At 44.8% G+C, this 23,565-nt stretch overlaps 1 protein-coding gene across 1 annotated transcript; it reads right to left on the minus strand.

Moving 5' to 3' along the window:
* Positions 1–6,911: 6,911 nt before the first annotated feature.
* LOC119969508 (P2Y purinoceptor 1-like) lies at positions 6,912–9,002 on the minus strand. The gene has a single exon (XM_038803206.1). It carries the CDS (start codon positions 8,927–8,929, stop codon positions 7,901–7,903), a length of 1,029 nt encoding a protein of 342 aa, XP_038659134.1. The 5' UTR covers positions 8,930–9,002; the 3' UTR covers positions 6,912–7,900.
* Between the last annotated feature and the right edge of the window lie 14,563 nt (positions 9,003–23,565).

A 23,565-nucleotide genomic window follows, 5' to 3' on the forward strand; every position in this document is an offset into this window, starting at 1 on the left:
GGAAAGGGGAATATTTTTTTTTAATGTAAGGTAAATGTTTTTCTTGCTTTTCTTTAGGTTCTGTCATGTCTCCCCTCATATTCACCCCAATTTAATCTTGCCCATAAAATCCCCCTTCTGTTCCCTTGACCCCATTTGCATGAAACTGCTGCCCATTCCTCGTCACTTCCTGGACACCATGCCAGATGAGAGAGTAAATGGTTCCCTATTATCCTGTACTAATACTATGTCTTGAATATGAGAAGAAAAGCTTATAATGGGATCTCCAGTTTAACTTGCCATTTGCTGGCTTCCTGGGCTGCGGAGTAGAGAAATGTCCCACAACCAATTTTAGTGGACAGGTTGATGTCATGCATTCTGTGGTCTTGTACTCAGTGTCAACCACACTTCTGGCCATCCCTTCCCTTTCATTTATGGAGCAGGTTGCATAGTCCATGCCCTTTATAGATTTGGTTGAGTATTATCCATTATCTTCGAGGGAGGCCAACACCTTTGTTGTTGAGTCATTGCTGCGATGGTGTATCTCTTTTTTGCTGGATGCAGTTCATAGCTAGTGCGTTGACATCAGCTGCTTCATCATCTCAAAATCAGATCGTCCTTGTACCTCTCTGCAAGCTACTGCTCCAACCTGGACCAATTCAGATACTTTATCGCCTTATGAATCCATATCTATTAATCTTTCCAATCAATTTTCTCCTGACAAAGTACTGGAATTACTCTAATCAAAATCATAAATTACTCCATCAATCATGGTGCATTAACCCTCCTTCAGTTTATGCAGCAGTTCACATGGTCAGCATACCATCCTCCTCCAAAGCAGCTTCCTTATAATCCAGTCCGGTGGGAATGAGTGAGAGAATTTAGACATGTATGATCTGGTCAAAGGAAATCAGCATACAGTTATGAAAGAATCATAGAATCCCTACAGTGCAGAAGGAAGCCATTCGGCTCATCGAGTGCACCCATCCTCTAAACGAGCATCCCCAAGCTGGGACTTCTCTCCAATGCGTGGGTTAGTGGTGAGGTTTAATGATATACTGATTCGTATGCTTCATATGCTATACTTAAATATTGAACAGATCTGTGAATATTGGAATTTTCACACAGTTTTATATATTTTGAGTTATCTAACCAACTGCACAAGTACTGGATCTACCATGTAAATATGTTAAATTCATATCTTGCCAGTGAAAAAATATGTTGGTGTAGCCACATCAGAGAAAGAAAACATTATAGATATTTTAATTAAATGAGTTTCTCAGCTGATGGTTGCACACTGTTACCTCCATAGAGGGAGAGGCCACAACACGGTACCAGCCAGTGTGTATAATACGTTTAGTATTTCACAGGAGAGCATGCTGACATACCACCCTTGAACTAAAAGTCGACTGCACCTCACCATTCCAGTTGATTGCAACAAATCTTCTGATACATGTGGCAAAGTAACCAAAAAAGTAGTGGGTGCACTCTGCACCCAGTGCACCCAATGGAAAATAAAAATAATTGGCTACTCTAAATTTATTTTAAAAATAAGAAAAGCTGTCAAAAGTTCTGAAGCACTCATTTAGCAAAAATTCAGCTGCAATTATAGTTCCATCTCTGAAGTGGGTGTATTCTCCAAGTTAACTGTACAAATAAGCAGAATCATTGCTTTAGACACAACAGAACCTCTTGAAGGATTTTGCCCATTTATCATTAGCTACCATAATGTAAACTCATGCAGTCAATTTTACAATTCAGTTAGCTGTTCTATTGAACCAGGATTTCTTTCTCGTACCATTTTAAAAAGGTTTTCCTTTGAAATTATGAGGGCAAACAAAGTCACATTGCAACAATCAGTCTGAGACTGGAAGCTGCAGCTAAAGTTCCTGCTGGCCAGAACTTTCTTCACATTGCCTGTGAGGGGAGAGGATCCATGGAGACCAAGAACTCGGTGAAGAGACGCAAACAGGGAATGAAATAAAGTGAAATAAGTTTAAAAGCATCCAGAGATTGCTACGAAGGATTGTGTGAATTTTAAGAACCACATTTGTTAAAATATAAATTTAGAGTACCTAATTATTTTTTTCCAATTTAGCATGGTCAACCCACCTACCTTGCACATCTTTGGGTTGTGGGGGCGAAACCCAGGCAAACATGGGAAGAATGTGCAAACTCCACACAGACAGTGACCCAGAGCCGGGATCGAACCTGGGACCTTAGTGCCGTGAGGCAACAGTGCTACTCACTATGCCACCGTGCTGCCTTAGTAACCACATCTGACACCCCAATGGATTTACCTTCCATCCGGTAACTGTTGTGCAACTCCTGTTGTGGGAGTCACGCTTTTTAAAAATGTGATCGTGGGATCTGAATGTTCCTAGCAAGTCCAACAGTTATTGCCTAATGGCCATCATAATACAGTGGGGTGTTGCCTCCCTGTACGGTTGCAATTCATCTGATGTAGGTATGCCCACAGCGAAGGACGTTCCAGGATTGCCCTGGATTATGTCAAGCTTCTTGTGTGTTGTTGGAGCTGCACTCATCCAAGCAAGTGCAGAGTATTCCAACACATTCCTGATGTGCCTTGCGGGTGGGCATGCTTCGAAATTATCAGCCATATAAATATTATAGCAAAAGGGCATGTCATAGACTGGGAATCCCAAAGCTTTGATAATGATTAAGTGAAAATAATGCTTTGAGAATCAAAAGAACATAGCAACAGAGCAAATCAGAACTTGAGTAGGCCATTCGGCCCCTTGAATCTGCTCCGCCATTCAACCAGATCACAGCTTATAGAACATAGAACAGTACAGCACAGAACAGGCCCTTCGGCCCTCGATGCTGTGCCGAGCCATGATCACCGTACTCAAACCCACGTATCCACCCTATACCCGTAACCCAACAACCCCCCCCCCCCTTACTTTTTAGGACACTACGGGCAATTTAGCATGGCCAATCCACCTATTGGCCATGCTAAATTGGCCAATCTTTGGACTGTGGGAGGAAACCGGAGCACCCGGAGGAAACCCACGCACACACTGGGAGGACGTGCAGACTCCGCACAGACAGTGACCCAGCCGGGAATCGAACCTGGGACCCTGGAGTTGTGAAGCATTTATGCTAACCACCATGCTACCGTGCTGCCCCTCATGTACCTCAACATCATCTTTCCATCTCATCCCCTCTATATTGTTTGATGTTATTAATATCTGGAAATCTCAGGGCAGCACGGTGGCCTAGTGATTAGCACAGCTGCCTCACGGCGCTGAGGTCCCAGGTTCGATCCCGGCTCTGGGTCACTGTTCGTGTGAAGTTTGCACATTCTCCCCGTGTCTGCGTGGGTTTCACCCCCACAACCCAAAAATGTGGAGAGTAGGTGGATTGGCCACGCTAAATTGCTCCTTAATTGGAAAAAATAATTGGGTAATCTAAATTTAAAAAAAATATATCTGGAAATCTCTCAATCTCCATTGTAAATATACTCCATTGCTGAGCCTCCACAACCGTCTGAGGAGGAGAATTCAAAACATTTATCACACTCTGAAGTAATTCCTCATTTCAATGCTAAATTACCTACCTCTTAATATGAGACCGTGTCCCCCAGATCTACACCCCCATCCCCACCCGGCTCCTACTCCCAGCTAGGGGAAATAATCTTCCTGCATCTATCTTGTCAAACCCTGTAAGAATTTTGTACACTTCAATGGGATCACTCCCAACCTTGTAAAACCAGAGAGTATAGACCCAGTCTCCTCAAACTCTCCTCACAGCACCATCCTGCCACCCAGGGATCAGACTGACGATCTTCTGTTTCACTCCCTCTTTGGGAGATGGTTAGACTCTCCCTCATTGGATCTGGTCATTGTTGAGTTCTTGTGTAGCACAAATGTTGCCACTTATCCACCCAAGCAAGCTGTCCAAATCTTGCTGCATGAATTGCTTCAGTATATGGCACGGAACACTGTGTAATTATCAGTGAATATCCCCACCTCTGACCTTGTGATGGGGCTAAGTCATTGATGAAGGAGCTGAAGATGGTTGGGCCTAAGGAACTTTTGCAGTTCACAACTCATACCAGTGTACCATGTTGTGGCTGAAAAGCTGGGGCAAGTGGGGGGTCAACTTGTACACTGAGTCTAGGCAAAAACATGTTTTTGAGGGCTGCCAAAAAGGGGCTTCCTTATATGCTGGCTTGACTTATGCACCTTGATTGACAATTATTTGACCGGGTATGGCATCAAGGAGCCCTAGCAAAACTGGAGTAAATGGGAATCAGGGGAAAACCTGGCACAAAGGAAGATTCTTGTGATTGGAGGTCAATCATCGCAGCTCCAGGACATCACTGCAGGAGTTCCTCAGTGAAGTGTCCTTGGCCCAACTATTTCAGCTGCTTCATCAATGACCTTCCCTCCATCATAAGCCTAGATGATTGCATGTTCAGCACCATTTGCAATTCTTCAGATAATGAAGCAGTCCATGTGCAAATGCAGCAAGACCTGGACAGTAACCAGGCTTAGGCTGACAAGTGGCAAGTAACATTCACGCCACATAAATGCCAGTCAATGACCATCTCCAACAAGAGAGGATCTAACCATTTCCCCTTACCATTGTTTAATCCCCCACTATCAACATCCTGGGAGTTACCATTGACCACAAACTGAGATGGACTAGCCATATAAATATGTGGCTACCAGAGAAGGTCAAAGGCTAGGAATCCTGCGGTGAGTTACTCACATGACCCCTTCTAGCCTGTCCAGCATCTACAAGGCACACATCAGGAGTGTGATGGAATAATCTGCACTTGATTGGGTGAGTACAGCTCCAACAACACTGAAGAAGCCTGACACCGTCCAGGTAAAGCAACCCGCTTGATTGCTACCCCTTCCACAAACATTCAATCTCTCCACCACCAACACAGTAGCAGCAGTGTGTACCATTTACACACTACAGGAACTCAACCAAGGTCCCTTAGGCAGCACATTCCAAACCCACAGCCACTACCATCCAGGAAGGTCAAGGGCAGCAGATATATGGTTCCCCTCCAAGCCCCTCACCATCCTGAATTAGAAATATATCGCCGTTCCTTAACTGTTGCTGGAGGGGAACCCTGGAACTCAGTCTCTAACAGCACAACACTTCATGGACTACAGGGGTTCAAGGAAACTCACCTTGTCTTTTGCAGGGCAACAAGGAATGGACAATAAATGCAGGACTAACCAGCTACTCTCATCCTGTAAAAATGGAAATAAATATTCTACAATAAAGCCAAACGTTATAGTTTTGTCTGTAAAATGCTGGTGTGAAACATACCGGGACATTTACTACGTTAAAGGTGCCATATAAATTCAATAAGAAGTCTTACAACACCAGGTTAAAGTCCAACAGGTTTGTTTCAAACACGAGCTTTCGGAGCACGGCTCCTTCTTCAGGTGAATGGAAAGGCTTGTTCCAGAAATGTTTATATAGACACAGTCAGAGATGCCCCGGAATGCGAGCACCTGCAGGCAATCAAATCATCAAAGAGGCAGAGAGAGAGGTAACTCCAGGTTAAAGAGGTGTGAATTGTCCCAAGCCAGTTCAGTCGGTAGGCCTCTGCAAGTCCAGGCTTGTTGGTGGGGGCCGAATGTAATGCGACATGAATCCCAGATCCCGGTTGAGTCCGCATTCATGCGTGCGGAACTTAGCTATAAGTTTTTGCTCAGCAATTTTGCGTTGTCGCGACAAGGAGGAGCGCAACAGACACCTACAGATGCTGAAAGATGCCCTCGTACGAACGGGATATGGCGCTCGACTCATTGATCGACAGTTCCACCGCGCCACAGCAAAAAACCGCACCGACCTCCTCAGAAGACAAACACGGGACACCACTGACAGAGTACCCTTCGTCGTCCAGTACTTTCCTGGGGCGGAGAAACTACGACATCTTCTTCGCAGCCTCCAACACATCATCAGCGAGGATGGACATCTTGCCAAGGTCATCCCCACACCCCCACTACTGGCCTTCAAACAACCGCGCAACCTCAAACAAACCATTGTTTGCAGCAAATTACCCAGCCTTCAGAACAGCAACCACAACACCACAAAACCCTGCCAGGGTAATCTCTGCAAGACATGCCAGATCATCGACATGGACACCACCATTACACGTGGAAACACCACCCACCAGGTACGCGGCGCATACTCGTGCGACTCGACCAATGTAGTCTACCTCATACGCTGCAGGAAAGGATGTCCCGAAGCGTGGTACATTGGCGAGACCATGCAGACACTGCGACAACGAATAAACGGGCATCGTGCGACTATCAACAGGCAGGACTGTTCCCTTCCAGTTGGGGAACACTTCAGCAGTCAAGGACATTCAGCCTCTGATCTCCGGGTCAGCATTCTACAAGGAGGCCTTCAGGAGACGCGACAACGCAAAATTGCTGAGCAAAAACTTATAGCTAAGTTCCGCACGCATGAATGCGGACTCAACCGGGATCTGGGATTCATGTCGCATTACATTCGGCCCCCACCAACAAGCCTGGACTTGCAGAGGCCTACCGACTGAACTGGCTTGGGACAATTCACACCTCTTTAACCTGGAGTTACCTCTCTCTCTGCATCTTTGATGATTTGATTGCCTGCAGGTGCTCGCATTCCGGGGCATCTCTGACTGTGTCTATATAAACATTTCTGGAACAAGCCTTTCCATTCACCTGAAGAAGGAGCCGTGCTCCGAAAGCTCGTGTTTGAAACAAACCTGTTGGACTTTAACCTGGTGTTGTAAGACTTCTTACTGTGCTCACCCCAGTCCAACGCCGGCATCTCCACATCATATAAATTCAAGTGGATGTCCTTATAAAATGGTATTTTGGAATGAAAATCACCCAGTACTTCTTAACACACTTAAACTTCACATAATCAAACAAGCAACACAATGATATAAAATATTTATTTTTATCATAATGAAAAATAATTTCCAAAATTACTTAATTCACTAAAAAACACACATTTTAAAGGGATCCAATCCATTCACTGTTAATGTAGCTGGCTCAACAGAAACCTTCAGTAGCTATGTTTATCCACGTCTATACCGTGTAAGTAAGACAGTAAGTAAATACAAATATTTTACCTTCACAACATCCGCCCCGCAGATTGAACAGTTCGATTTTATATTGCGTTGTACTTTTTAAAAAATCCTCCGAAGAGCCGAACATTATGACCATTCTTTGCAGATAGCAACAATACCTGACGACAAACTTCATATTTTGAAATAATATACTGATAAGAGGCCGCACCAAACTTGTGCTGGATTATTATCTCTTCATTTGTGACTGGTTAGGGAAGCATTAAGAGCAGCAGGCAGGCCACACAATATCAATTGACATAATAAAAAAGAAACGATTCTGTTTGAGTGCGGGGGAGGGTTATCGGGGTCAAGTCTTTGTTTGAGAGATCTCAAATGTAAAACACGATCAACATTGCGCATTGAGAAGCTCGAATGGTGAAACTTGCTGTACATGGTTTAATCGAAACGGAAGTTGAAATGTCCACCATGCAATCTATTTACCAACTCGTTTACTCTTACAGAGAACCGGCTGTGGTGATATGCATCACTGTAAATACATAAGGGGTTAACGTAAATACACTACGACTAAGTAAACAAAGCTGCATTGAGTTGAAGCCTGTGTTATCACAGAGTACATAACACAACACAGGCTACAGTCTGGGCAAAACGAGCAACTCACCCAATACCAAAGATGATCCATCACTATAGGCATGTGTATAAAAGACGTTAGTTTACTCAACAATTTTTTTAAAAATCAATACTGCAGTGCTAAGCGAGATAAAGAAATTACTTTGGGAAATAATCCGAATCATTCCCAATGACACAGTCCAATAAATGAAGAGGTGCTACTGTGGAAATGTGTAGCATTTATAGACTAGAAAGTAACGTCCTTTTCTGGCCTTGACTCAAGTGCTGCGTCTGGATGTTAGGCACTGAGGACAAAGACCGGCTCATCTTTTTCCCAAACTTTTCTACCCGTGTCTTCACATCATCCCCGGCCAGAAAGTAGACGAGCGGATTGATGGCGCTGTTCAGACTGGCCAGCGCCCGAGACACCTGATACGCCAGGTAAATGTCCTTGAAGCTTTGAATGCACTGGCCCTGGATTTGGAAATGCCTCGCGATCAAATTGGCGTTTCTCAGAAAGTGGTAGGGTGTGAAACAGAAAGAAAACAAGACGGTGACGATCAGCACAAACCTGAGGCAGCGACTCCTCAAGCCTCGGTCCACGCTGTTATTTCTGATGAGGACGAGAACAACGTGGCTGTAACAGCCCAGGATAATTAGAAAGGGGATGACAAAAGCGGCCACAGACAGAGCCAGGTTGTAGTTTATGTAGCCCGGCAGCTCCTCGTTCATCGCACTGTCGAAGCATTTTGTGGCATCGGCGTTCGTCTTGGTGAAATGTAAATCCACCGAGGTTTGGATTAGAACCAGCCCCCAGACCAGGGCACTGACCAGTACCGAGTCGCGGCGATTCCATTTGCCAATCATCCTCATGGGGTGCACGATGCCCAGGTACCGCTGCACGCTGATGCAAGTGAGGAATCCGATGCTGCCGGACAGGTTGAGGTGGAAGACCAGCCTGGTTATTCTGCAGAACACTTTGCCAAAAACCCACTGGCGCCGATTGACATAGTACACCACCAGGAAGGGCAAAGTGCTGACATACAGGAGGTCAGCCAAGCCCAGGTTAAACAGGAGTACGGTCAGGCTGCTCCATTTCCTCCGGCTCAACCACATGGAAACCAAAACGCAGCAATTGCCCAGGAAGCCCACGATGAACACGGTGCTGTACACGGCAGGCAGGAACTGAGATGTGAAGTTCTTGTTGACTTTACAGTAAGTCCAGTTGGCTGGCGCGGCGGTGAGTGACACAGAAGAATTCTCCCCCATGGCTAGATCACTTCACAAGTTCCAGGCTCCGGGGGAAACCTGTCACTTTGCTGCTGGCGGGAGTGGATTTGATGGTGTGTTAACTCCAGGCAGATCGCAGTTCAGCCTCCCCGAGGAAGTGACACCACGCCCCCGCCGTGGTCACCTATCTCCAAAGTTAAAAAAAAAGACTGCTTTGGCGTTAAGATGAGATAACATTAGGATCCAGTGATAAAATCAACACGTGGTCCCGATTTTGTGGCCGGGTGAGAGTGAGAGAGAATGAGAGAGGGTGAGATTGAGAGATAGTGGGAGAGTGAGTGAGTTAGACAACCCTGAGTCTCTATCTGCTGAGGTCCTGTGAAGAAGGCCCTGTGAAGTCTGCAGACAAGTTATGAAGAGCTGTTGTGTCTGGAGGTACAGAAGATGACAGCATCAACTTCCTGAGGGCTGCCTTAAATCACACTCATTTTCTCTCCCTCACTTTCATTTGCACTCTCTCTCTCACTCATTCTTACTTTCACTTGTATTCTTTCTTCTCATTCATTCTCTCTCTCAATCGCGCTCTCACACACTTACACTCACACTCTGAGTCGCACACACTCATACTCTCACTTTCACTCACTCTAGGTCTGCAAAATCATGAGCTAAACCGCAACCTGAAACCACCCCCGCGTGATTTAAGGCCTTCCTCAGGAAGTTGATGCTGTCATCTTCTGTACCTCCAGACACAACAGCTCTTCATAACTTGTCTGCAGACTTCACAGGGCCTTCTTCACAGGACCTCAGCAGATAGAGACTCAGGGTTGTCTAACTCACTCACTCTCCCACTATCTCTCAATCACACCCTCTCTCATTCTCTCTCACTTTCACTCACACTCTCACTCTCTCCATTGCACGCTCACCTGTGGTGAATGTAATATATATATATATATAACTGTCTTTGTAAGCGCAGTAGCGCTATCCTACCACTAGGGGCAGTAGCTCTGGGAGTACTGTACTGGGCTCCACCCTTGGCTCCGCCCATGACTCCTTCCCCTAGTACAGCTGTATAAATACCCTTGTCCAGAGTCAGCCTGAGTTCACTAAGAGTTCATCAACGGTTAACAGGCTGGCTCTGAAGTAAGTCGATTAAAGCCTAGATTCATATCGGAAACACGTGTCTGGTGAATTGATAGTTCCATCATCACCCTCTCACTCACTCTCCCACTATCTCTCAATCTCACCCTCTCTCATTCTCTCTCACATTCACTCACACACTCATTTTCTCTCCCTCACTTTCATTTGCACTCTCTCTCTCACTCATTCTTACTTTCACTTGTATTCTTTCTTCTCATTCATTCTCTCTCTCAATCGCGCTCTCACACACTTACACTCACACTCTGAGTCGCACACACTCATACTCTCACTTTCACTCACTCTAGGTCTGCAAAATCATGAGCGACATGGACAGAGTGGATAGTCAGAGACTATTTCCCAGGGTAGAGGGGTCAATTACAAGGGGGCATAGGTTTAAAGTGGGAGGAGCAATGTTTAGGGGAGATGTACAAGGTAAGCTTTTTTACACAGAGGGTAATGGGTGCCTGGAACTCGCTGCCGGAGGAGGTGGTGTAAGCAGGGACGATAGTGACATTTAAGGGGCATCGTGACATATACATGAATAGGATGGGAATAGAGGGATACGGACCCCGGACGTGTAGAAGATTTTAGTTTAGACAGGCAGCATGGTCGGCGCAGGCCTAGAGGGCCGAAGGGCCTGTTCCTGTGCTGTACTTTTCTTTCTTCTTTGTTCTCACTTGCACTCTCACTCTCTCACTTTCACACTCACTCTTTTACTCTATCGCAGTCTCACCCACTCACTTTCACTCACTCTCACACTCTCCATTGCACGCTCACTCTCATTCGCCCTTTCACTCACTCTCAGTTTCATCACTCACTCTCCCACTACCTCTCAATTTCACCCTCATTCTCACTTTCACTCACATTCTCACTCTCTCCATTGCACGCTCACCCTCTCACTCACTCTCAATTTCACTCACTCACTCTCCCACTATCTCTCAATCTCACCCTCTCTCATTCTCTCTCACTTTCACTCACACACTCATTTTCTCTCCCTCACTTTCATTTGCACTCACTCTCTCACTCATTCTTACTTTCACTTGTATTCTTTCTTCTCATTCACTCTCTTTCTCAATCACACTTTCACTCACTCTCTTTCACTCAATCACTCATTCTCACTTTCACACTCTCGTTCACTCACATTCTCTCCCTCTCATTCGCTCTCTCTCAATCACAGTCACTCATTGGCTCTCTCACTCACACACTCTCCCTTTCACTCATTCACTTTTACTCACACTCTCACTCTCTCATTTTCACTTGCACTCACTCTCATTCACCCTCTCACTTGCACTTTCTCGCATTTGCTTCCATTTGCTCTCTCTCTCAGTTACTCACTCTCACTTTTGCTCACACTCTCACTTTCACTCGTACTCCCTCTCATTTGCTCTCCTGTAATCACGCTCTCACTCACTCTCTGTCACTCACACTCACTTACATTCACTCTCACTTTTACTCACAATCTCTCACTTTCACTTGCACTCACTCTCATTCACCCTCTCACTTGCACTCTCTCTCATTTGCTTCCACTTGCTCTCACTCACTCACAGTCACTCACTCTCACCTTTGCTCACACTCTCATTCGCTCTCCTGCAATCACACTCTCACTCACTCTCTCTCACACTCTCACTTTCATTCACTCTCACTTTTACTCTCTCTCTCACTTTCACTTGCACTCACTCTCATTCACCCTCTCACTTGCACCCATTCTCATTTGCTTCCACTTGCTCTCACTCACAGTCACTCACTCTCACTTTTGCTCACACTCTCACTCGCACTCCCTCTCATTCGCTCTCCTGCAATCACACTTTTACTCACTCTCTCTCTCACTTTCACTCACTCTCATTCACCCTCCCACTTGCACTCTCTCATTCTCTTCCACTTGCTCTCTCTCACTCACAGTCACTCACTCTCACTTTTACTCAGTATCGCTCGCACTCTCTCTCTCATTAGCTCTCTTGCAATTACACTCACTCACACTCATTCACTCTCTCACTTTCACTCGCAGTCTCACTCACTCTTACTTTCACTTGCACTCTCTCTCCCTCTCATTCACTATATCTCAATCACGGTGTTGCGTCTTTTCGTCCGACGTCACTTTGTCCAACGACACTTCGTCCACGTCTTTTTGTCCGCACGTCTTTTGGTCCAACGTCTTTTTGTCCGCACGTCTTTTGGTCCAACGTCTTTTTGTCCAATTATCCAATTACAAATAAACTCCGTATAAAACCATTTAATTGATAAAATGCAAGTACAATACAGCAAGTAAATCTAAAAGTTTACTATGAGAATTTAATTGATAAAATGCAAGTAATTGATAAAATGCAAGTAAAATACAGCAAAAGTTGAAAAATGCAGTTAAAAAATCTAAAAGTTTACTAATTACTTAAAATTCCCGAAAGATATCACATCACTTAGAGAATACAGTTGGAAAACGTATTTAAAAATTCTTAAAGTTACTTAAAATTGATGTAAATTGTATGCAACATTCCTCAAGAAATCAATTTCTGTTGTAGAATCATATTCAACGACCAATCTTTTGAGGCGTTCAGTTATTTTCTTATATCGCGTACATGAAGTCGACTGATCTCCCCGAAGAATTTGAGCCTTTTTGCCTATTATGAAACCTTCCTCTTCCTTCAGAGTTTTGATTAACCTCCAGATATTCAAATGAGCTCCACCCGCCGAACGCTTTATCGCAGAATGAAACCCCTCAGCAGCATTATTTGTTCTCAGTAGATCTTGTAGAACACGCTGATTAACATTCCATACAGCTGTCGGGAATGTAGGTGTTTCTCTCCTTCGTCTGGCACCATGTCCTCTCACAATGCCTATGTAAGTCAAGTTGAAGTAAACGATGAATTCAGCAGGTATTTCTTCATCGTCTATCAAATCTTCATAAGCCTCTTCGACGTCTTCAACGGGGAAGAAAGCTAATGCTGAAAAACATCGAATTTTAAGACAGAATTCAGAGTCTGTATTGTATTTTTCTTTGAGGCCTAAATCTGTAATTTTTCGAAATACAGATTGGCTCAAATGAAACAAACATGCTACGACAGATGAATTAAGGAATGATGAATTAATTGCCTTGTGAACTGCAACTTCGAAATCTGCCATGATATCAATCGGATCTGCATTAGGTTGCATAATTTTCAATTGGTCAAAAAATAATTCGTATGTCTGCTTTCTTTTATTCAGCAGTAATGCAAAGACCCGTGGAAAACTTGTACATGAATGCAGAACAGTTGAAACCACTGTTGTGGCACAATCTTGAATGTTCCATCACATGCCCAATGACGATATGATGCTAAATCCTGAAGAGCACTTTCTGATGCGAATACTAGTAAGCGCTGTTAATCCTCGGCGCCCGAATCGTATCTCAGAAACTGTTCGCCATTGTCAAGTTTACAATATTTGTCAGGTATTTCGAAACCGTGTCTAGCCGCTGGATTAGCGGGAAATCCAGAATTTTTTTGTCGGCACCTTTGAATAGTCCTTGAGACGATGGGCAACCTAGGTAGTTGAGAACAGGTATTTTCTGATAGCTGCGTAAACTTGGCCGCTAGAATGCTACACGAACTTGCTGCTATGTTTTCCACTGCTTCATGCTTTATTTCTGCAACTGCTTTTCTAGCATTTAACGAATCAACATCAGCTGGATGAAGGTGCTCATTAGAAAAATAAAGAATTTTCGGCTCATTGTTTTCCGTTACCGTGTGAATCCGGAATGAACACAGCCTTCTTTTCTCACATCTCCAGTATTCTTTTCTTAGGTTTGGACTGCTTGAATGAAAATCGTAGATGTAGTTACTTTCATCAGCTACCTTCCTTTTGCTCTTCGTTGACACAATGAACTTTGCCATTTCGGGATGGGCGAATTAAGAAAGAGAACGATAATATCTATCCTTTAACGAGGACAAAAAGACGTAGGACCAAAAGACGTGCGGACAAAAAGACGTTGGACCAAAAGACGTGGATGAAGTGTTGTTGGACGAAATGACGTCGGACGAAAAGACATAGCACCCTCAATCACGCTCCCTCACTGGCTCTCTCTCACTTTCACACTCTCACTTTCACACTCTCACTTTTACTTGCATTCTCTCACTTTCACTCACATTCTCTCACTTTTACTCACACTCTCACTCTCTCTCACTTTCACTCTCCCTCACACTCATTCGCACTCTCTCACTTGCACTCTCTCCATCGCTGTCTTTCACTCGCTCTCGCTCGCACTCAATAAGTTTTCTAAAATGGGATCTAGAATCCAAGAGTACATAGGTAATTAGGAAGTTGTGGACAAATGGTGATTGAACCAGGTTGCAATCTTGGGCACACCATTATTGAAACAACAACAACCATTGGGAATATTCTAGAAGGCTGGTAGAAGGGGAATTTTTTTTTTAAAGGGGAAGGAAAGGAAGGGGCTTGCATTTACATAGTACCTTTCAGGATCTCCAAAGGACCAAAATGCTTTACAGCAAATAAATTACTTTTGATATGTAGTCACTGCTGTAATGTTGGCACTTAAGAGAAGGTGAGCATTCCCCTCAGAACAGAGAAGACCAGGGTGATACCTTTACTTTAAATCTTTTTATTGGCATTTTCAAAATTTATAAACAGTTAAGTACATTGTTGGCTGTGTATATTTACTGTATTTTACAGAAAGGCTGTTCTTGTCCTTCACTTAATTTACTCTATTTACATTCTGTCGTCCTTTGGCTCGGCCTGTGATTCCCTCCCGCCCCCCTGCACACTCCAACCCATGTGATTAGGGAAGTGAAAGCTAGGGCGTCGGCCCACTTCCACATATGTAGCACTGGCTGCTCCGATACCCCAAAGAGTGCCACAATTGGGCATGGCTTCACCCTCACCCCCACAACCTTGGACATTGCCCCAGAGAAGGCTGTCCACAACTCAGCAAGTTTGGGACAAGCCCAGACCATGTGGGTGTAGTTGGCCGGATCCCTCTGGTACCGTTCGCATTTGTCCTCCACCTCCAGGAAGAACCTGCTCATTCGGGTTCTTGTCAGGTGTGCTCTGTGCGCCACTTTGAGCTGCATGAGGCTAAGCCTTGCACAGGAGGAGCTGGAGTTGACCCTGCTCAGTGCTTCGCTCCTGAGTCCCCACCCCATTTCTGCCCCCAGTTCATCCTCCCATTTTCATCTGGTCTCGTCTAGTGGTAGTCTTGCTCTGTCTAGTGACCGCCCATAGATGCTCAGTGCTTCGCTCCAGAGTCCCCATCCCACTTCTGTCCCCAATTTGTCCTCCCATTTCCATCTGGTCTAGTCCAGTGATAGTCTTGCTCTGTCTAGTGACCATCTATAGATGTTCCCACCCACCACCCTCCTTATTGTCTGTGTTGATTAGCTCCTCTAGGAGAGTGCCTCTCAGGGTCCTTGGTACCTTGCCGTCTTCTTTCAGAGAAAATGTTTAATTTTGAGAATCCTGAGCTTCTGTCCCGTGGGTAGGTCCAGGTCCTCTGTCAGTTGTCTAAAGTCGCGCGTTTGCCCACTATGTAGAGGTCCCTAACCCCGTCCTGTCTCCACTTTTTAAAGGTGGCGGTGAGCATGGCCAGTGGGAATTTGTGATTGTCTCAGATGGGGGTCATGGAGGACATCTTGGTTAGGCTGAAATGTTGTGAAATAAGTCCATATTATAAATATTGGTTTACAATTTTATCACACACGAAAGAGGGTGGAATTCTCCATTGCCTGATGCTGAAATCGCGAAACAACGCTAAAATCATGGTGGGCCTCGATTTGACACCAAATCGCAAATCTCCATCACCTCGACGGCAGCGTCAGTGCGGTCCAGAATGCTCGTACAATAGACACATTGCATATCATTAGCGGGCCTGGCCCAGTATTCCCCTGGACCTCCGTGATGCTCCGCTTCTGATTGGCGAGTTATCAATTGCGCGGTTCACTTGTGCTTTTAAAAATTGTGAAACCGACGCCGTGGCTTGTAAAGGGGAGAATGGAAGTACGGAAAGTGTCCAGCATCGTCATAGTTTGGTGACAGTGTGCCGCTGGCCGGGGGGCTTCTGCGGGGTATGGGGCTCGTAGTGCGGGGTGGTCAGGAAGTGGGTTGTGGAGTCGTGTGGACGGGAACAGATCATCATTGCCGTAATCAGGCAGCATGGTGGCGCAGTGAGTAGCACTGCTGCCTCGCGGCGCCGAGGTCCCAGGTTCGATCCCGACTCTGTGTCACTGTCCGTGTGGATTTTGCACATTCTCCTCGTGTTTGTGTGGTTTCACCCCCAAACCCAAAGATGTGCAGGTTAGGTAGATTGGCCACGCTAAAATTGCCCCTTAATTGGAAAAAATGAATTGGGCACTCTACATTTAAAAAAAAAATAATTGCCATAGCTAGCAAGGCAGCCATGCATACACCATGCACCGCTAACAGCCCACTGTGAACGTAGGGCCATGGGTCGTTTAGGTCCCACCCCCAGGCAAACCCCCTGGTGCTCTCTGGCCCCAGCTGACCGGTCAGCTGTATGGGCATGCTCCAGCACAACCAGTACCGTCTTGTTGGCTGGGATGGTGTGTCTGGGGATTGTAATGTATATATAGAGCTGCAACTTGTCAGCCTCCCAAGTGTCAATCACGGACCTGCCGAATCCCACACTATTTTTCATTGGCATCGATTGTGTTCCACAGTTTCTGAATCGATCCAGATTCGGAGTCAGAAACTGAAAATTCCGCCCAGGAAGTGTAACTCACATGGTTTGTTGGCTTAATATTTTCCAGTCTATTTAATGTCTGGAATCTTCTTTCTGTAACTGAAAATAACTCAATGCTTCATCTATCAGTGGGGTATGTACTTGTTTATACATGGCCAAGTCGGAAGACAACCTTTTCCTCACAGGTTTAATCACAGCAGTTGTAATTTTAACTATATTTCTAACCTGCATTAGACTGACACAAGAAGATCATTTGAATAGTTTCCGACTAGAAAACATGGCTTCAAAATGTTTTTAAAGAGAAACAGTTTAAGATAATTAGCAAAAATGAAAGAAAAGACCCACAGGATTGACTCGATTAACTCAATATGTTATTTCCATCACTTGAATTGTGGTTTAAAATGTTCATAATTCTACTTGTTCCCAATGCTAAAGCTGGTGCTAAACCAAGTTATCTGGGCGCTGGGACAGTTTATGTGGCATATTATCTACAAGGCCTGATAGACTGTGGCACAAATTGATTGGAATTTTCTGACTACTGAAGCAGTAAAACGTGTCAAGAAAACAGTAATATATAAACAAGATTGCCAAATCTCACATATTCTTTATAAAATAAAAATTAAAATACCCAATTCATTTTTTTCCAATTAAGGGGCAATTTAGCATGACCGATCCACCTAGCCTGCACGTCTTTGGGTTGTGGGGGTGAGATCCAGGTAGACACGGGGAAAATATGCAAACTCCACATGGACAATGACCCGAGGCCGGTATTGAACCCTTGTCCTCAGCATTGTGCAGTAGCAATGCTAACCACTTCACCACCGTGCCACCTCTCCAAATCTCATACGGTTGGTTGTAACATCAAAGACCTGATTGTAACATAAACATCTTCCTATTATTAAAAAAAGGGTTGATTTTCCTAACCTTTCCCCCTAGATATGCCAACATTAAGAAAAAAATGGAGTAGAGATACAGTGATCTGGCTTTCCAACCCTTTTAAGAACGTAAGAAATAGGAGTTGGAGTAGGCCATTTGGCCCTTCTAGTCTGCTCCAATCTTCAATCAGATCATGGCTGACCTTCTTCCTCAATCCCTCCAATTTGCACAATTCCTGTATCTCTTGATTCTCTCAGTACACAAAAATCTATCAATCTCTGCTATCAATAAAAGGTAAAGGTAAAGTTGCCATAGCGTCAGATGACCAAAGGTTGCTTTCCCTTTTGAGGGGGAGAGCTGACTCGTGGTGATTTAACCTGAGGGTCACCACCCCTCGGACAAGACGCAAGGTTGAGATGGTGGGGCCTTCATGAATGAGCTCAGCCGGTACGAGAATTGAACCCACACTTCTGGCCTTGTTCGCTATCAATATATACTCAATGAGGAAGCATTCACAGCTTTCTGGGGCAAGACAACTCCAAAGATTTGCAACCTTTTGAATGAAGACGTTTCTGCTCATCTCAGTCCCAAATGGTGGTCCTCTTATCCTGACAGTATAGGGAGATTTGGTGATACCAGGGTAATGTCATTGGACTAGTGATCCAGAGACCCAAGTTGTGTTACAACCCCACCACAGCAGCTCGTGGAATTTAAATTCAATTAATAAATCTGGAATATAAAGCAAGTCTGAATAACAGTGACCATGCCAACTACCGTTGATTGTTGTAAAAGGCCATCTGGTTCACTAATGTATTTTGGGGAAGGAAGTTCTTTTGGGAAGAAAATCTGTGATCGTTACCTGGTTTGGCCCATGTGTGACCCCAGACCCACAGCAGTGTAAATGGCCTAGCAACACCCAGTTCATGGGCAATTAAAGATGGCAAAAAATGTTGGCTTTGCTTCCAATACCCCATATCCCATAAAATAAAAAAAATAAACATCCTAATCCCGTGCCAGAAAAATCATCTCCCGGCATTTATCTTGTCAAATCCCTGAAGAATTTTGTATGTTTCAGCGAAATCATCACTCGTTATTCTAAACTCTAGGAAATATGGACCTAGTCTATTCAATCAATCCTCATAGGATCTACACTCAGATGTCAGCTCAGTGAACCCTCCAATAGAAGAAGCATGGGAGGCCTGGCCCTCCTGAACTTACAATACTACCACTGGGCAGCCACGGCCGAGAGAGTGAAGGGATGGGTGAAGGAACCATACACGGAATGGGTGAGGTTGGAGGACTCCTCCAGCACGGGAACGACCCTCCGAGCCCTCACCACCACAGCGCTTCCATCCCTGCCTGCAAAACACACAACCAGCCCATTGGTTGTAGCAACACTAAGAACCTGGAACCAGATGAGACAGCACTTCGGTTTAACTGAAGTGACCACCATGGCCCCTATCTACGGCAACCACAGGTTTGCACCAGCCATGCTAGATGCCACTTTTAAGAGGTGGAGACAGGATGGGAGTATACTGACAGTTAGGGACTTTTGCACAGGGGATAGACTCGCGACCTTAGAAGAGCTGACGGAAGGACTGGAACTAGCAAATGGACAAGAACCCCAACATTTGCAAATCAAAAACTTTCTCCGCAAGGAGACAATGAGGTACAGTAGGGCCCCGAGAGACACAATGTTGGAGGAATTACTGGACCTGTGTAGTCTGGAAAAGGGGAACTTCAGGTACATATACGGCCGACATTTAGAAAGGACACGGTCCCTACTGAACAGAACAAGAAAGAAATGGGACGAAGAGTTAGGGACGGAAGCAGGGTGGGGACTCTGATGCGAAGCACCGAACAGGGCCAACTCCACCTCCTCCTGTGCAAGGCTAAGCCTCATGCAGCTTAAAGTGGTGCACGGAGCACACCTGACAAGTACCTGGATGAGCAGGTTCTTCTTTCCTTTGTGTGTACAGTGTAAAAATGCAAACTTTAATGAAAAATATTTTTTAAAAAGTGAACCCTCCAATATAAGTATATCCTTCTTTCGGTAAAGAGATCATAGCTGTACACAGTACTACAGCTGTGGTCTCACCAAAACCCTATAGAGTTGCAGCAAGACTTCTTCACACTTATATTCCAGCTCCTATGTGATTAAGGCTAACATATAATTTGTTTTCCTAATTTATTTTTGTACTTGCATGTTAACTTTATATGATTTGCATAAACTAAGCCTATATTCACTATTCCCACTGTGTTCATATTCACCCAAATCTCTGTCATAGAATCATAGAATTTACAGTGCAGAAGGAGGCTATTCGGCCCATCGAGCTCTTGGAAAGAGCACCCTACCCAAGCCCACACCCCCACCCAGACCTGTAACGCAGTAATCCCACCCAACCCAACCAAACCGTTTTGGACACTAAAGGCAAGTTAGCATGGCCAATCCACCTAACCTGCTCATCTTTTGACTGTCCTGTTGCTTTGAGATTTCTCTTCCTGCTTCTGAACTTACCTTTTGCTGAATTTTACCACCCTTTGCTGAATTTTCCCATCCCTCTCTCATGAGCTCAAAACACTACCTTCTGCCCATTACTCCCTTCGCCAGGACATTAGTCCCTGGTTTAAGTAGAGTCTTTCTCAATAGAATGGTTTTTCCTCAGTACAGGTGCCAGCACCCCATGAAGTGAAACCTCTGAGTCCCACAGCATTCCTTCTGTCACCTCCTAATCTGTATAGCTCTCTGCTGGTTCGGACGTGGCATGGGAAAAAAAATCCAGAGATTATTAACTCCGAGATTCCGCAATTCGTTTTGATGGTAGCTCTTCAGATTCTCTCAGCAGAACCTCATCCCCAGTTCTACTTAACTCCTTAATTCCCATGTGGACCACGATAACTGGATTCTCCACCTCCATTTCCAAATTCTTCTCTAGCCAGTCAGAGATGTTCTTAACCCTGGCATTGACAGGCAACACATTCTCTGAAAATCATGGTTTTGCCTGCAAAGAACAATATCTAGTCCCCTGACTATAATGTCTCCTACCACTACCCTACTCCTTTTCACTTACCCCACTTAAATGAGCTACTGTATCACTGTTCCAGAGTCAGTTCGCTCATCCACCCTGCAGATTTTGCCCTCATCCACATAGGATTTCATACCACCTAGCACTGCACCTCAGGTCTCATTATCTGACCCGCAGCCATATGTTATTGTCCCATGGTTATTAGCTAGTCCTGCACAATTCCTAATCTAAGGGGACTGACTTCCTCCTAAATCAAAGTGTCCAGCTGGCTCTCCTCATTCATGATGCCAAACATGGAGCAAAAAACAGAATTTCCAAGGTCATGGAATCATTATGGCATAGAAGCAAGCCATTTGGCCCATCAGGTCCACGATAGCCTCTGTAGAGGAACCCTGTCAGTCCAATTCCCTTGCTCTATCCCTGTAGACCTGAAACTTTATTTCCCTCAGGTGCTCATCCAATTTCCTTTTGAAATCATTTATTGTTTGCACTTCCATCACCCTGTCGGCAGCAATTTCCAAGTCATTGCCATTGGCTGTGAGGTGAGGAGAGATCTTTGACATCAATCAGTATGGCATCAAGGAGCCCTAACAAAATTGAAGTTAATTTGGATTGATTGATGGTACATGAACATTGTTGTGATTGCTGAAGGCCAATCATCTCAGTCCCAGATATCGCAGCAGTTGTTCATCAGGTTGGTGACCTGTGCCTAACCATTCTCAGCTGCTATATCATAAGGACGGAAGTGAGGATGTTTGATAATACCCATCTGCACCCCTCAGATACTGAAGCAACTCACGCTTGCATATTGCAAGACACAAACATAATTCAGGCTCGGCTGTTAAGCAGGAAGTAACATTCACATTACTCAAATGCCAGTAAATGAATATCTCTAACAAGAGAGAACCCGGCCCTGATGCTTGGTGGCATTACCATCACTGAATCCCACATAATCAACATCCAGGATGTCATTATTGAGCTGAAACAGAATTGGACCAACCATGTAAATACAATGGCTACAAGAGAACAGAAGCTGGGAATCCTGTGGTAGATAACTCAATTTCTTCAGTCTCCAATCTTGTCCACCATGCACAAGGCACAAGCCAGGAATTTGATGAAAAACTCTCCACTTGCCTGGAGTAATGCAGGTCCAACAACCCTCAAGAAACTTGACACAATTCAGGTCAAAGGAGCCTGTATGATTGGCACCCCAAACGGCAACTCAAACATTCACTCCCTCCACCACTGTTGCATAGCGGCAGCAATGCATCAACTTGCACCACAGCAACTCTCCTATGACAACACTTGACAAACCAACGACCTCCACCATTGAGAAGGACAGGGCAGCAGATCCATGGGAAGACCACAACCCTCAAGTTCCCCTCCAAGCCTGACTTGGAACTACATTGCCATTTGTTGACTGCCCTGGGGTTAAAATCCTTCCCTAACAGCACTGTGGATGTACTTCTAGCAGATGAACTGCAGTGGCTCAAGGAGACAGCTTGCCACCACCTTCTCAAGGGCAGTTAGGGATGGGAAACAAGGAGCGGCATGTGGCTCAGTGGATAGCACTGGGACTGCGGCACTGAGGACCCGGGTTCAAATCCCGGCCCTGGGTCATTGTCCATGGGGGGTTTGTACATTCTCCAAATGTCTACGTGGGTTTCACCCCCACAATCCAAAAGATGTGCAGGTTAGGTGGATTGGCCATGCTAAATTGCCCCTTAATTGAAAAAATATATATAATTGGGTACTCTAAATTTATTTAAAAACATTTTTAAAAACGGAATGGGAAACAAACTTTGTCAGAGTTACAAAGCCAGAGCTCGGAGTGTGGACAGGGGCAAACCCCTAATCCAGCTCTTTGCCTGCTCCAAAACACAATTGACCCAGCCAGCGACGCTTACATCTCATGAAAAAAATCAAGTAATTTCAGGTGTGGCATGGTGCTTTTCAAAGAGCCACTTATTTGTACATGAGCTCCCAAAGATCAGTCTTCAAGGTCGTTTTTCCCATCATTGTTGTTGAGATCCATCAATCTATTTTTGGAAGAGTTTCAATCCTGTAGTCTGTTAACAATGTTCAGACATTTCATTGTTAAAAATTGCCAGCCAAGGTCCCTAATTCGTCTGCTGTGCAGATATTAAAGCTGCATTTTAACACTGTTCCACAAAGCAAAGAAATTAAGGAATAAAATTGTTTGACTGTAGATTCAAGCATCAAAAGTACCTGCCAATGGATTGTTAGATTTAGAACACAGAACATGAACATAGAACATACAGTGCAGAAGGAGGCCATTTGGCCCATCAAGTCTGCACTAACCCACTTAAGCCCTCACTTCCACCCTATCCCCCGTAACCCAATAACCCCTCCTAACCTTATTCTTTGGTCACTAAGGGCGATTTATCATGGCCAATCCACCTACCATGCACGTCTTTGGACTGTGGGAGGAAACCAGAGCACCCGGAGGAAACCCACGCAGACACGGGCAAAACGTGCAGACTCCACACAGTGTCCCAGCGGGGAGTTGAACCTGGGACCCTGACGCTGCAAAGCCACAGTGCTATCCACTTGTGCTACTGTGCTGCCCACAAATGTATAATTAAAAAAAAAATTACTTTGTCAGAGTTACAAAGCCAGAGCTCAGAGTGTGGACAGCGGCAAACCCCTAATCCAGCTCTTTGCCTGCTCCAAAACAGAATTCAAATTGAATCCAATTCATGGTCCCCACAAGAGAGACATACCAGATCCAGGCATTACACCTGACCTCACGCTCATCTTAGCCAAAAGGCCAAGAAGCGATTGATTTATAATTTTTGTACTTTTATTCATTGTTTCAACATTTATAGGATAACAATAAAAATAACATGAATGCAGAAAAATATAAATGGAAGAACATCGGGCAGTAGACTGAAGAGCGTTTCCAGTAAATGATGACAAGGACATGGCAAAAC

The sequence above is a fragment of the Scyliorhinus canicula genome, chromosome 7 (assembly GCF_902713615.1).
Source record: "Scyliorhinus canicula chromosome 7, sScyCan1.1, whole genome shotgun sequence".
Classification (NCBI taxonomy): Eukaryota; Metazoa; Chordata; class Chondrichthyes; order Carcharhiniformes; family Scyliorhinidae; genus Scyliorhinus; species Scyliorhinus canicula.

Bases quoted from the DNA above. Each gene is read 5' to 3' on its own strand.
- LOC119969508 (XM_038803206.1), bottom strand. From the start codon at position 8,929: ATGGGGGAGAATTCTTCTGTGTCACTCACCGCCGCGCCAGCCAACTGG.